Source organism: Poecilia latipinna, unplaced genomic scaffold (assembly GCF_001443285.1).
Source record: "Poecilia latipinna isolate Pla-1442-1.1 unplaced genomic scaffold, P_latipinna-1.0 Scaffold465, whole genome shotgun sequence".
NCBI classification, from domain to species: Eukaryota; Metazoa; Chordata; class Actinopteri; order Cyprinodontiformes; family Poeciliidae; genus Poecilia; species Poecilia latipinna.
Window position 1 is genome coordinate 113,687 of NW_015113081.1, and position 13,620 is coordinate 127,306.

At 43.3% G+C, this 13,620-nt stretch overlaps 3 protein-coding genes across 4 annotated transcripts in view; 2 read left to right on the forward strand and 1 right to left on the reverse strand.

Annotated features, from left to right (window-relative positions):
- The first annotated feature begins 56 nt into the window (after window positions 1–56).
- Window positions 57–1,353, forward strand: atg101 (autophagy related 101). Of its 2 annotated transcripts, XM_015039197.1 has the most exons (3): window positions 57–233; window positions 347–580; window positions 685–1,353. In XM_015039197.1, exons 2-3 carry the CDS (start codon window positions 389–391, stop codon window positions 1,078–1,080), a joined length of 588 nt encoding a protein of 195 aa, XP_014894683.1. In that variant the 5' UTR covers window positions 57–233; window positions 347–388; the 3' UTR covers window positions 1,081–1,353. The 2 variants fall into 2 exon arrangements, with proteins under 2 accessions (XP_014894683.1, XP_014894682.1); XM_015039196.1 differs by having other exon boundaries at window positions 57–580.
- Window positions 1,354–1,885: 532 nt separating this feature from the next.
- On the reverse strand, window positions 1,886–10,415 carry zbtb21 (zinc finger and BTB domain containing 21). The gene is made up of 2 exons (XM_015039191.1): window positions 10,257–10,415; window positions 1,886–6,954 (listed from the first exon to the last, which is right to left on the reverse strand). The coding sequence occupies exons 1-2, from the start codon at window positions 10,258–10,260 to the stop codon at window positions 3,908–3,910; spliced, it is 3,051 nt and encodes a 1,016-aa protein (XP_014894677.1). The 5' UTR covers window positions 10,261–10,415; the 3' UTR covers window positions 1,886–3,907.
- A 2,217-nt stretch (window positions 10,416–12,632) lies between these two features.
- Window positions 12,633–13,620, forward strand: part of umodl1 (uromodulin-like 1) — a 22,852-nt gene continuing 21,864 nt past the window's right edge. Inside the window, exons 1-2 of the mRNA XM_015039198.1 lie at window positions 12,633–12,801; window positions 13,209–13,451. Of these exons, the coding sequence (XP_014894684.1) occupies window positions 12,726–12,801; window positions 13,209–13,451 (319 nt within the window). The 5' untranslated portion in view covers window positions 12,633–12,725. The remainder of the gene's footprint in view (window positions 12,802–13,208; window positions 13,452–13,620) is intronic.

The following is a 13,620-nucleotide window of genomic DNA, read 5'->3' on the forward strand; positions in this document are numbered from 1 at the left end:
TTGACTCAAGGCGGAAGCTTCAAATCTGAAGCCAACTTCAGCGTATTTGTTCGTCCATTCTGGTGAAGCAGCAAATATCCAGCTAACTGTATTACCCTGAAGTTTATCAGCCCTCTGTACCCATAATTCTCTAGGAAAACATTAGATTTTTTTTTTTTTTACAGCAAAACCCATTTGAAGTGTTTTATTGAACGGCGTAAAAACAGTGCGGAAGTCTCCGCCCCTTTTTAGAGGTAAACAAAATATACCTTCGTCATCCCAGTGTTGGAGCTACAGTGACTCTGGCTGTATTTGCTCAGCTGTAAATGGAAATAAGCAACTTTTAAGCATGAATTGTCGCTCGGAGGTTCTGGAGGTCACGGTGGAGGCTCGCCAGGTGGAGGAGGCTATGCTCGCCTTGCTACACACCATTTTGCTGCACCGAAGCACGGGCAAGTTCCACTACAAGAAGGAGGGCACCTACTCCATCGGCACCGTGGGCACTCAGGACATCGACTGCGACTTCATCGACTTCACCTTTGTCAGGGTGTCCTCCGAGGAGCTGGACAGGGTGATCAGGAAAGCGGTGTCTGAATTCAAGGTAAATTGTTGGCTTCGGCGTATGATTATCGGCCTTGTCGCGTGCGGGGAGGCCTGAGCAAGGCTAATCGTGACCTGTTTTTGTCTGTGCTTTTATACCCGCAGGATGCCCTGAGCAGCGACGGCATGGGGCAGATCTCCCTGGAGTTCTACCAGAAGAAGAAGTCTCGCTGGCCCTTCTCCGACGAGTGCATCCCCTGGGAGGTGTGGAGCATCAAAGTCAGCGTGGTCAACCTGGCTAATGAGCAGGAGAGACAGATCTGCAGGGAGAAAGTGGGCGAAAAGCTCGGGGAGAAGGTGATCAACGTGGTGGAGGTCATAAACCGCCACGAATACCTGCCCAAGATGCCCACCCAGTCTGAAGTGGACAATGTTTTTGACACCAGTCTGAAAGATGTGCAGCCGTATCTGTACAAAATCACGTACCAGATCACCGATTCTCTCGGAACTTCCGTGAGCACCACCATGAGGAGGCTGATAAAGGACACTCTGGCCTTGTGAGGATCATCTTCTTAGATCACTATATAGTTATGTTCTTGTTTTTGCAGTATAAAGACATGTCAGCTATTCTGCTGCAGGTTTGAAGCAGCGTCTGTCATCACTGGTGTTAATGTTAAGATGTGATTCTGCATCGTTCCTGTTCATTTGTCAATTATGTACTCTTTGTTTTTGAAGATCTGAAATTGCACCTATAGTAGCACAACATCCAACAAAAGCTGTAAATAGTGTCAAATTTCCTAATAAATTATTCTCATCAAACTTTGCAGACTGAAACGGACAAACAGAAAAAGCCTGGTTTTAGTGCAAATGATAAAAGCTGACTTTGGGGAAAAAGATTTCCTCACTGACGAGAGAAAAAAAAAAAAAAAAAAAGTTTCCTCTGCGTGCATTTTCATGGTGAGGGTGACCTTACATGCAGATTGGAACAGGATTTCCAGGTTGTGTTTTCTTTTCTTTTCTTTTTTTTTTCCAAATTAAAGCTAACACATCCTAAGTTCATCCCCCTGGTTTCCAGTCAGAACGTGTCACGGTGGCCCACAACCTGAGAAACATCCTCTCCAGGCTTAAACTGTCTGCCAACAGGAAAACAACATGTGGAATTACTTCACTTCCGCACACGTCAACCTGACGTCTAAAGATATTTTCTGCCAGGTAAATATTGTGCACAGGGGTTTATAGTGGCTAAACATGGGAGCGTAGGAAGAACAGATTCAGAACTTGATTATAATTACATATCATCCAAATTTCTTATTAAGTGATCTACCAGATCAGGGATTAAATAATTCACAATACCACCCGCTGGTCGTTATCTTTACTCCACTGTTAACTCTTTATTGCAGAAGTGTAGCACAAAATAAACGTAGAAAACTTCAACACCAAAGTCTCCAAAAGCAACAATTATGCAACCAATGCCGATACAAATATCAATTATTGCAGTAAGAGCACAGGAAGAGTAAAAAGATCCAACTTCTGTTTACCAACAAAAACAAAACAACCAAAAAAAGGTACAAAATTGAGAATACAAACACTTCCATTTACACAAATTGAATCAATTCGGTGGAACTTTAATATTTTTTCTCACAAGATATTAAGAGCACTAGTAGCAATACAGACTTTCTGCAGAACATCACTATGCAGCTTTTTTTTTCTGCTGAGAAAATGAGAAACAGAAACCAATTTTGACTTCCTCTAAACGGCAGCAGTCAGGATAAATTATGACAAAGATTTAATCCAACAAAGCAGGAATATATACTAAATACAACTGTAAAACCGCTGGAATACAATCATAATCATCTTTTTTTTTCTTTCTTTTCTTTTTTATAAATTCGATCATCTCGTTGTGGGTTACTCCATCCAAACATTAACCACCTTAAAATGCCTGAGTCACAAGTTCTCTGAAAATTATTTGTGCTTTTATGTGTTTATTATAAGATAAACAATAAAACAAAACAAAAAACCACATAAGGCCATCAAAACAGTGTAAAGCATGAGTAAATCCATCAGCGTTTGGTTGTCCATATGAATGGTTCCGCAGGTTTAAACGCGAAAAGCGTTGAGAAACAGAAACAGTTTGCAGAATCTTAAGGTTAGACAGTAAAAAACAGCTAAAAAAACACGAACCGTATCATCATCTTTTAGTTCCAACTGGCAGAAATGCGTTGGCAGGCCTGGCGAAAGGTGGAAAAAAGACTTAATATAAATTCATTCTTTTTGCAGCAGCAACATAAGAAACTTGGAATTTAGAAAAATCAAATTTTTTAAAGTGAACACATTTATTCTGCTTGGTTTAAAAACAAGCTGGAGTGCTTTGCATATTGAAATCTTATCTGAAACATAATCAACACTGAACTGGTTCACTAAATCTACCTTCTTCCCCGGACTAGAAACCTGGTTAAAAACAAAGATTCCTTAAACTGGGAAATAATAGTTAAATCTTCTTAAAGGTTGTAGTTTTCCATTTTCTTCAGAGTGCTGCAGCCGTAAAAGGTGAGTTTATTTAATGCCTTTTCTACATCTTTTCCTCCATTGATAAGAACACTTGATTAATGATTGGACTGGACCGCCTAATTGAACGTTATTTATTGGGATAATTATTAGAAACATCCATTAACTACATGCTTGATCTTGTTTAACAACACAGGAAATCTTATCCAGTGAACACATTGAATGTTGAAAAGGCATTCTGAGAAAAACAGATCATTTTTAACATTTCATTTTCACTTCAAACAACTAGATGATCTGAAGCACGGCTGTCCGCGTTGTCCTATAACGGAGTTTAGCTTTTAAACAAAGTGCATATTGATTACATCATCGAGGCCACCGATAGTATCTTAAGGGACGCCACTCACACCAAGAGAAAGAGCCAACATAAATGCAAAAGCATTATTAGTTACTTTAGTAGCAGCTTGAAAACCTTAAAACACTTCCACACACACACACACTCTAAAAAAACAAAAACAAAGGTACGCGGCCGTTTCTTCTTCAGCTGCACATTTACAAATAAAGAAAAACCAGCTGAAATAAAGAGGGCAACAACTCTGTACCTTGTTTTTACAAAACACATACTTGGGTAAATACAAACAACTAAAGATGTTGAAAAGATATATCCTTATACGAGTTTTCAAAGAATTAACCTTCTTTTATAATCATCTCAGAGGGACCTAGCAATTGATTGCACATTCATCTTTACACCTTTAATAAACATGGCCACTTTGAAATATACAACTGGAGGCAAGCAAAGAAGCTTTACATTCAGAGTCTGGTTCGTGGACGCCGGGATGTGCTCATCTTAACGTGAGGCGTTTGGGGAAAGGCGGCGCCGTCGGCCCTACATGTGGCTGTGGCTCTGCTCGTGGCTCCACAGGCTGAATGCCGTCTTAAAGGTTCTGTGGCAGAGCTTACACATGTACTGCCTCTTAAACGTCAGCGCAGACAGAGACGGCGCGTGGTAGAAGAGCGTGTCCGGCTCGTGAGGGCTGCCTGGATTCTCCAGGCTGTTGGATCTGGACAGGGAGCCACCGTGGCCGCTGGGCTCCGACCCGGGCCTGCTCGCCTTGCCCGCCGACGAGCCGCAGGGCTCTGGGCTGCTCGACTCCTCCGGGATGGTCGCCGCTGCTGGTGCCTGAGGGGACCTGAGCACAGAGGCTTGTGGAGAGCGCCGCTCGGAGTTCTGTGGGGTCAGAGGCGGGGAGGGAGACAGCGGAGGAGCGTGCATGCTCATCTCTTTGGCTCCCACCTTGCTGGCGGTCGACATGTGGGACTGGAAGTGGCTCCAAAGGCGGAAGTTGGTCCTGAAAGCTTTGTTGCAGATGTGGCAGATGAACGGTTTGATGTGGCACAGCAGCTCCTGGTGTCGCTCCAGGTCTTTGCGGGAGCTGAAAAGGTTGCCGCACTTCTCGCAGGGCCGCACCCCGTGTTCCTCAAGCCCGGCTTTCCCAGCCTCTGAACCGTCCCTCTCACTGACCGCCTCCTCCAGCGGCTCTTCCTTCACAACCAGTTTGCCGTGGTGGCCCATGCTCAGGTCCTCGGGCACGTAGGACGAGGAGTCCTCCGAGTCATACATGGGTGGACCCGACGAGTCGCTGTAACTGATGTTCTCTGGAAAGTTCCCAGGCGCCGAAGGCTCGTCGCTGTAAGGCTCCTCTCCCAGGGCGTCGGGCGCCTCTTCGTTGTTCTCTGGTTGCTTCAGGTGAATCTGATTTTTACCAGTCATCATGTTCTGGTTGTGGACTTCCACCTGGTGGCGCCAAATGCTGAAGGAAGATTTGAAGGTGCGCATGCACTCCAGGCATGTCAGTTTCTTGTACCTGCAATGGGCCTCGTGGTCCTTCTTGACAACCGGGCTGGAAAAGCGGAGGCCGCAGTACGGGCACACGGTTGCGTGTCGGCAGCCTCTCTCGTGGTCGCCCTGCTCTACGATTGATGACAGCTTAACATTACATAGCCTGCAGGAGTAAACGCCAGTGTCTGTGTTGTCCTGTTGAAGGATCTCATCCTGTTCCGGACAGACGACGCTCTCACTCCCCGTGTCCTGGTCAGGCTTTTCAGCAGGATGTGTCCTTAAATGCTGCCTGTACTGGGACTGGAACACAAACACTTTGCCGCAGTAGGGACACACAAAGCTGGACCTTGATCTCTTTTTGGCAAGAGAAGGAGATTGCAAACCCTGCTTATTCCTCTTCAGCTTCCAGAGCAAAGCCTTCTTTATTTCTCGCTCTCGCACAATGTCTATCAGCTTCTTCTGGAACTTCTCGTCCAGCACAGACGAGCTGGAGGACGACGCTGGGTTCTGAACCACCCCGTGCTGGGTTTGGCAGTGAGTCCACACTTTGAAGTTAGTGTGGAAGCGCTTGTGGCAGATGTCACAAGCGTACGGCTTCTCCGGGTTGTGATACATATTGACGTGACGATGCAGCCCGGCACTGGAGCGGAAAACCTTCAGGCAGTTCCAGCATTTAAAAATCTTATTGGGAGGTGGTTCTGCGTTGTTCTCACCGGGGTCGCTATTTGCATGCTGAAGTTCGGTCTCCTGTGAAGCAACGTGTTCTTTGAATACTTTACTTTTCTTAAATGGGTACCTTCTGTTGTCAGGCCGCTCCTTCCTCTTACCTGGAAGATTAAAATCTGTCCTGGAGCCCTGGCTGTAATTTGTTTGCAAGTCTTTGAGATTAACTGGCAGAGCATCTCCGACCGTGATCCGAACAATGTCCATGGGATCGGCGAGGGGACTGCTCGGCTCGGCTTTCACACTGACGTGTCCTTCTACCTGAGTTTCCTTGTCATACCTGTTGAGATACTTGGACCTGAGAACCAGAGGGGACGCTCTAGTCGAGTTGCCATTGTGGGCAAATGTTTCAGTTCCTGATGCCTTTGAGGCGATTTTGACGACTGATTGTTCTCGGTTTTGGAGATCTTTGAGTTCCAGCGTTGGGGAGAAAACTGGAACAGGGCTGTCCATGGACAGTGATCTCCGGAGAAGGCTTTTTATGAGTGGGCCGCTCCGGTCAGTGGCCTGGCTCCGCTCTCTGGCCTGACCCTGGAAGGGAACGTTATTACGGTAGCGGTAGTCGAGCTCTTCGATCTCCTCTTTGGTTTCCTGGTCAGAACCAGACTGCAGGCTGATGTGCTGCACATCAGCGTCACTAAAAGACACCGATGATGTCAGCTGAGGCCTGACTGATTTGATGTGTGATAAATTTTCTTTCAGTATGGTGGAATATGGATATCTGGACTTCCTCTCCGGCGGTTTGCTCTGCTCGGATGATTTCCCACTGGTCTCAGAGTTCTTGACCGACTCATGTGAGTTGTGTTCGGATAGAAGCTGAGCCGCCCCTCGAGGAGAGTAAGGAGATGGAGATCTCTCTGATGTTTTTCCCTGATAATTTGAGTGAGAGGGGTGGGCTGTGTTGTTTTGGACCCGACACACAATAACGCTCCTTGTCTGGGCATCGTTCTCATCCCCCTCCGAGTACGAGAGACGCTTTCTGGACACGCAGTAGGACGCGTGAGGCCTCGTTGACACAATGTTTGTAAGAAACGGGATTCCAAGGCTGTAGCCAAGCTCTTGAATGGCTGCCAGGCTCCCTTTGTCCACAAAAAGAGAGGAGGAGTAAATGTAATTCAGAACTATCTCGAAGGCGTCGGGTTCGCAGAAGTCCAGGTTCACAACTCGTAGTGAGTCTCCGTCCATCCGTGTGAAAAGAGACTGGAAGTACTCGCTACTGGCAGCAAGAACACTCTTGTGGGCCTGGTACCTTTGGTCTGACACAATCAGGACCACATCGCACATCTGGCCCCGCAGCCGCTGCTCGTTGAGAAGCCCCAACACTGAGAGGGCATGGGAGGGGTTGCTGTAATGCACGAGGCTCTCCATGGCTGAAAGAGAACACAGATGTGCATTAATTCACAGGCTTTAATATTGTTTTTTTTTTTTTTTTCATTACAAATGTGCCAAAAGCGTAGCATAAACAAAATAAAAGATAATGATTGATTTGTTTCTGTCTGTTCAACTCAATATGATGTTAAACGCATATTAATTTTTATCAGTTATTGCAAATATCAGCCTCCAGGTGATCCTTCTAAACTTTACGCAGAGAGACTACACAAAAGCCAGACGTTCTCAGAAATCTACCAGATGTAAGATGCCATCTAATGGCAAACTGTGGAAAGTAATAAAACTGATTTTACTTTTCACTGTTCATCCTTGTCTTAAATGTTTCCATATGTTGATACAATTACTTTTTTTTTTCCAGGAGGGGTTGAAAATAAAACAAGTTATTTGAAATAAGTTTTAAACATATATATTTTAGATTTTCCATAATCCAAATAGGGCGACATATTTTCCCCACAAAATCAAATTTATGCGTACATATCCTTTACAAATATTTGGATAAATGTCCTTCAGTAATCTGCAGTGAAACCACCAGCTGTTTGTAGCCATGAAGAGGGTCGTAGTAAAATAGTGGCTTTGATACTTGGTTATTGCGTTTTTAAGCATTTCCACACATTTTCAGTAAGGATGAGGTCTGGTTCATTCTAAAAGCTTCATGTTAACGTACTTTATCCTTAAACCAAAACCAATTTTATGTGGCTTTGGGAGTGCTGTTGTCCTTCTGGGTCACCCAGTTATGGCCCAGTTTCAATCATCTCACTCTTTTCTGATTATAGAGCTTAAAGATTTCAATAGAACTGATAAATGCAGTCTTACTCAGACCGTGTCGAAGCTACAAAAAGCGTGTGGCTTGAATCAAATGTTAGCATGCATCTGCTTGATTAAAAGGAAATCCATAATAAATTCAAAAGTAAGGGCCAAATTCTTGCTTTTAAAAGTCATTGAGGTTTAACGTTGCCATTTTTTTGATTGTTCATGGACATCTATAGCAATTTATCGAAAGTATTTTTCAAGAAATGACATAAAAAAGAAGATATAATTCTTGGTTATCGTTTCTGACGTGTTTCACAGGAAGTTGGACTGCTCAAAGCTAGTATTCACAAGAATTAAAAAAAAAACAAAACAAAAAACAACAACTTCCCAACTAATAAGCGTAGCTATTAATATGCCTGCAGTTTAACCCAGAGACGTGTTTACTGGCTGATCTACAGACAGCAGAAGATTTTTTTTTAAACACAGTGAAACAAGTTCTAACCACGGACAATCACTGGTAATTATGGGGCATTACATCATTTTATCAGTCTGAGTACAGGAAAAAACGCTGTTCTGTCAAGTTGCTGTCAGGCACCAGTCAATGGAGGAAGTATATATATATATATATATATATATATATATATATATATATATATATATATATATATATAAACACCCTTCAATTGAAGTGTAACACGACACCAACCTGTGCAGACAATTGTCTCTGATCATATAATAATAAAAAAATAAATAAAAATAACATGGCGCTTCAGCAGAGGCAAAGCCATAAACCTCAGGGTGCTGAGGCCATCCTGCAAAGAGCAGATCAAAGTTCCTCAACAGAGAGGATAAAAGAAGGCCTCGTTTAGAACAAGGAAAAAGTATTTTGGTCACAAAAAATACAGCAGAGTCAATAAATTATTAATGATAAAAATATGCACGTGTCTAAATGAATCACAATTACATCTTCGTACCGCTTAGATCATAGTATCCTAAATTTCTGTGCAGTTGCTGTGATGCAGAATTTCTTTGGAAGGCTGCCGGACTTTCACAATCTCGTACCGACACACCGTTTATGAATCCAAGCTCAGGATCATGCATTGATTTGGTGCTGCAACTTGTTTAGGAATGTAAACAGACAAACATAAAGAGTGGCACCAAATATATGGCCAATGCAGTAAAAGCATGTCTGCTTACACATGCTTGCACTAATGAAAATTATTAGTTTATGGAACATAAAGGAGTATGTATTTAATAGTAAGCTCGGATGTAAATAACAGCTCTGAATATGATGTAGTACTCCAGAAGATATGTCTGAGTGCTACATAAAGACACTTAAAGAATTTTTAGAAAAGTAAAGTTGCCGTAGAAAATACTAATTTAAAAAATTGTCATAAGTCAGAAGTGATGTAACCTTAAATAAAATACGAGCATTCCATTGAACTTTAAATCTGAAAATACTGTTTGCAAGAAAAAACTGTCTATAAATAATTTGGATAGTTAGACATAATGTGTAAACTCTGTAACTTCAACCATGACTTGGACTGATATTCCCTCTGTTTACTAGCATTTCTTCATGTCATACTGTATTTAAATTTCATGCTAGTTTATTCTTTCTTTTTGTTAAAATTTGTATACTTTTTATACAGTGTATAGTACATAACATTATTTGCTGTTTGCAATATTTCGAGTTATATGCCAATGAGTTAAAATCATTCATTAAAGATGCATCTCCAGTCTAATCCATTGTTCAAAAATAACTGTTCACATGATTTATTGACATTTACTTTGAAAATTTCCAACGGAAAAGCAATTTTCTTCTGTTTTGCACATTGACGCGACACGTTCAATAAATGTTAATGGGGGGGAAAAGCTCCATTCATTCATTCATTAAAACCAGACAACGCCTGGTCGATTCTAACCTTAAACTTATCGGGAATCTTAAGGAGGAAACAGAAAATGCCGCCGTAGCAGTTTTTTTTTTTTTAAGAGGAAGCTAAATGAAGCTGTCGGCACTAGAGCGCTTATTAGACATGGCTCATAGTTTCTCCTGTCAGAACTTCTCGGACAGAAACGACTCGCTCAGTTGAGGACGCACTCGCTCGCTTCCTGCGTGTCCGTGGACGCGGTGTGACACAGCAGCGGAGCTCCGGCGGCTCTCGGCAGCCCCGTCACTCCGGGGGAGAGCGGAAAAGTTGAGCGCGTTTCTCTGGACGCCGCTGTTAATCCCAGAAAGCGGGTTGCTGGAGTGAGTTCGGAGTGAATTGGACCCGTTATGTTCAGCCGAAGTGGCGTTTTCCTCGTTTCGCCACTCAAAAGGAGGGAAAACACACACCTGCCCGTCCCTGACACAGCGCAGTCTGCCACACGGGCTCGTTGCTGCTCGGCTTTTACAGCAGCTCAATCCCCCCTTTTAGAGTTACGTCAGCGCGGAAAAGGAAAAAGCTTCTCCTCAACAGCACTCTAGCAACTCTGTGTTTGGCTCCGCGCTCATTCTGCCCAACGAGAAACGCCGTAGTCTGGCCACACTTACCCATCCCGTCGTGAAAACGGTCTCGCCTCCACGCAGCCAGGACTTTATTCAGTGTTGTGTAGCTTTCAGCCTGCTTGTCGTGATTCCATCCATCTTGAATTTGACGTCATCCCACACCAGGGATGAGGTCATCGCAAAGACCGCTCGTCACGTGCGCTGGGCGCTGATAGGCTGATTAAGTGACTGAAGGCGGGTTCAACGGAGGACCTCACAGTGGGGCTAATTTAAAGAGATACGCCATGTTTTTTGCTCTGAAGTTCAAGTTGTTCGTTTTTAGACCATTGTTTTACGACAGCCTTCAGGAAGCTAACAGAAGTTAAACCAGGGGAAGGAAGTTAGGCGCTAATAACATAAAGTTTTGCAGTTTTGTTGACATGCTGGATTCACAATTTCAATAAACCTAGACATGTTTCTCCTGCAAAAAAAGGAGAAAATCTCAAAAACAATGCAACTTTTCAGAACATAATTTAGTTTCAATCCATTATATTAGCTATAGGTAAGATGTTCCAGCTAGGTTAAACTGTTAAGAGACAGTTTAACCTAGGCTTGTCTTGTGAAGATGCAGGCTGAAATGTGAAATGTGTCTTGTGTCAAAGTGAGTTGAAAGGCCAGCCAGCAAGGAGGAATTCACTTCTCCAAAACAAACATCAAATGACAGCACTCATTTGAGCAAAGATTGAAGTTTGCTAACACAGGAACAGAGAACTTTATTTTTGGAGACATCCTATGGTCTGATGAACCCAAAGTCTAGCTTTCAATCACATACATTTCGATTGATCTTATTTATCCGACAGCGCATGTGTACTTCAGTTCATTATTCAAGTCAGTTAAAAAAGAAATATATCGAAGGAAACCCAGCGGATTGCAAATGGGTCTTCCAAATGGCCAATGTCCTCAGCAGCCAAGGACAAAGTCGCTTAAGGACAGCAAAGTCAATGTTTTGGCATGTATATATGCATTATACATACCGTGGAAAAAGTTGGGATATAATTTATCATGGCCTAATTATTTACATCACAAATATCAAGCATTTAATCAGGAGTGTGGTAACCTGAGGGAGTTCCTGTGTAACGTTCATGCAATGACATGTCTGCTGCTAACCCCAAAGAAACTAATTAGAAAAAAGGAGCCAGGTCACTATAGTGCACCGCTGTGGTGGTGTCAGTAGTTTCACCCTGTAGGGACGTGTTGCCAAGGCCTGCAGGCCTCTTCCTGGAAAGCTGATTGTGCTACAGTACACCATCAGCTAAGATCAGGTGCAGCACCGAAGATGAACACTTTATAATTGCTTACGACGTCTGCTTTCAGCAAAAATGCATCCTCGACATGCTGCACCGATTGTTCTCGCTTTGCGATACGAGCGCGTGCGCGGATGGGGAATTCTGTTGAGCCGGGTTGCATCGTGGCACACCAGCAAGTCGCCAAATGTACCCAGTGATTATTGCTTAATGACCCAAGTAGCCTAAGTTTTAATCAGGGTCATTTTAACGCCTCATTACAGTGAAATGATTGCATTAAATAAAGAGGTCTTCATGAGTAGAGAGCCAGAAGAAATCTCGCGACATCCGACCTGAAGAGATGTCCTGTTTAAACTATGAAAACATTAAGAGCCAAGTTTCTTCCTTTTCTTCTTCTGCTTCTTTTTTGCAACCACACGGGGCCTGAAGAGGACATCAAATGGCAGGGAAGTTCTCTCTCCTCCGTACACGACATTAACGGTTGACACAGTTGGCCATTAATGCCAACAGCATAGCAAGCACTTCCATGGTTACCTGTGTGCAAACTGACTCATTAGGGACTTTAACTCCTCCTGTCGAACATCCCTCTACTTTCTGGTACGATAAACATGTTTACTTGTGCTCTCCAACAATAAGTAAATGGACAACTTCTTTAACTTATATTTAAAATGAGAAAATAGCCCAATCCAGTTTTACTTTGTGAATTATTTCTCCTTTCTCTGTGGAACCATTCAACAAGTTGTTGCAAATCTACAACAATTTAAAGACTAACTTGCTTTGTTCACCTGAGATTACCTGCAGAATCTGTAACTGACTGATGAGAACTAACATAATTTATTCTGTAAATTGCATGTAAGAGGAATGGATGATCTGCTATTGTTGCTTTACTGTTAGTACAATAAAAATGTATGAAACTGGATATACCCAACCTTTCAATATTTTCTTCAGAGACCCGATTCTTTGTGTGTGTGAATAAATACATAAGCACTAATATTTCAATCTCATCCACGAATGGATTTCTGAAGCGTTGCTATCCAGCATTTCACATTTACCCCCTTCGCCGTCGTTATTTTCCCGCGGTCCGTTGGGGACGTGGATGCTGTAACGAAGGGTGGAGGAAGACAGGGCCACAGAGGGACTCGCCGCTGAGCAAGTGAGCTGGCGTCGTCTCAGAGTCAGACATGCATTCACTATGTGGCGGCTGAACGCTGGAGAGTCTGAGCTGTGAAAGATGAGCTGGATCCTCTCCATCTGGGCGTCCGGGGCCCTGCTGGCTCTCTGTTCGGGACAAAACGCCACGGCGGAAGGTAGGCTCTGCTGCATCCGCAGCAAACCAGAACCAAACACAGCAGCATTCAGGTTTTTAGGCTTTCTCCAATCTTGAGCAAACTTTTAGAAAACTGCAAAACTGCTGAAACACTGAGATCCTTTAAATCAAAGCTAAAAACACACCTGCTATTGAATAACTGGGACGCCGAACAATATATTAGATATAAATTTTTTTTTGTCATGAGGACATTTGGTAAAATGTACTGTTTCATAAGTGGTTATTTTGCCATGTTTGCATGGCGTAAAGCACTTTGAACTGCCTTTGTTGCGGCAATGCGCTACGCAGAGTAACTTGGCCCCCCCCGCCCAAAAAATAACTGAACAAAAGACATTAGCTCAGTGACTATGAACAGACGCCTTAAAGCAAATGTCGTTTCATTGGCAGGAAGTAACTTATATCCCTCCGGCTACCACCTGTGCGTCGGGAATCAGAGCAGAAATGTGAGTTTCTTGGTAATCCAGTCGGTCCCTTACACCGCGACGAGGCCTTGCGGCGGCTGGCTTCTCTGGACGACGTGTACCGTCACCCTTTACAAGATGACGCATCAGGTCGAGTACAAGACCGTAAAGGAGCAGGTGACGAGGTGCTGCGACGGCTACGAGCGAGTTGGTCGCTACTGTTCCCTGTGTAAGTGCGCTCTGATTGACAATACAGATTTTGGTTGGAGCTTTAGAGGTGTCTAATGGCTTTTTCTGCTTTTTTTAAAAAAAAAAAAAAAAAAAAAAGGGGAAACTCTTGTTCTTTTTCATTTATTAGCAATTATTATTTTATATTTCCCAACACAAGGACCCTATAA

Bases quoted from the DNA above. Each gene is read 5' to 3' on its own strand.
- atg101 (XM_015039196.1), top strand. From the start codon at position 329: ATGAATTGTCGCTCGGAGGTTCTGGAGGTCACGGTGGAGGCTCGCCAG. The intron at 581-684 runs GTAAATTGTTGG...TTATACCCGCAG, and splicing joins AAGCGGTGTCTGAATTCAAG to GATGCCCTGAGCAGCGACGG.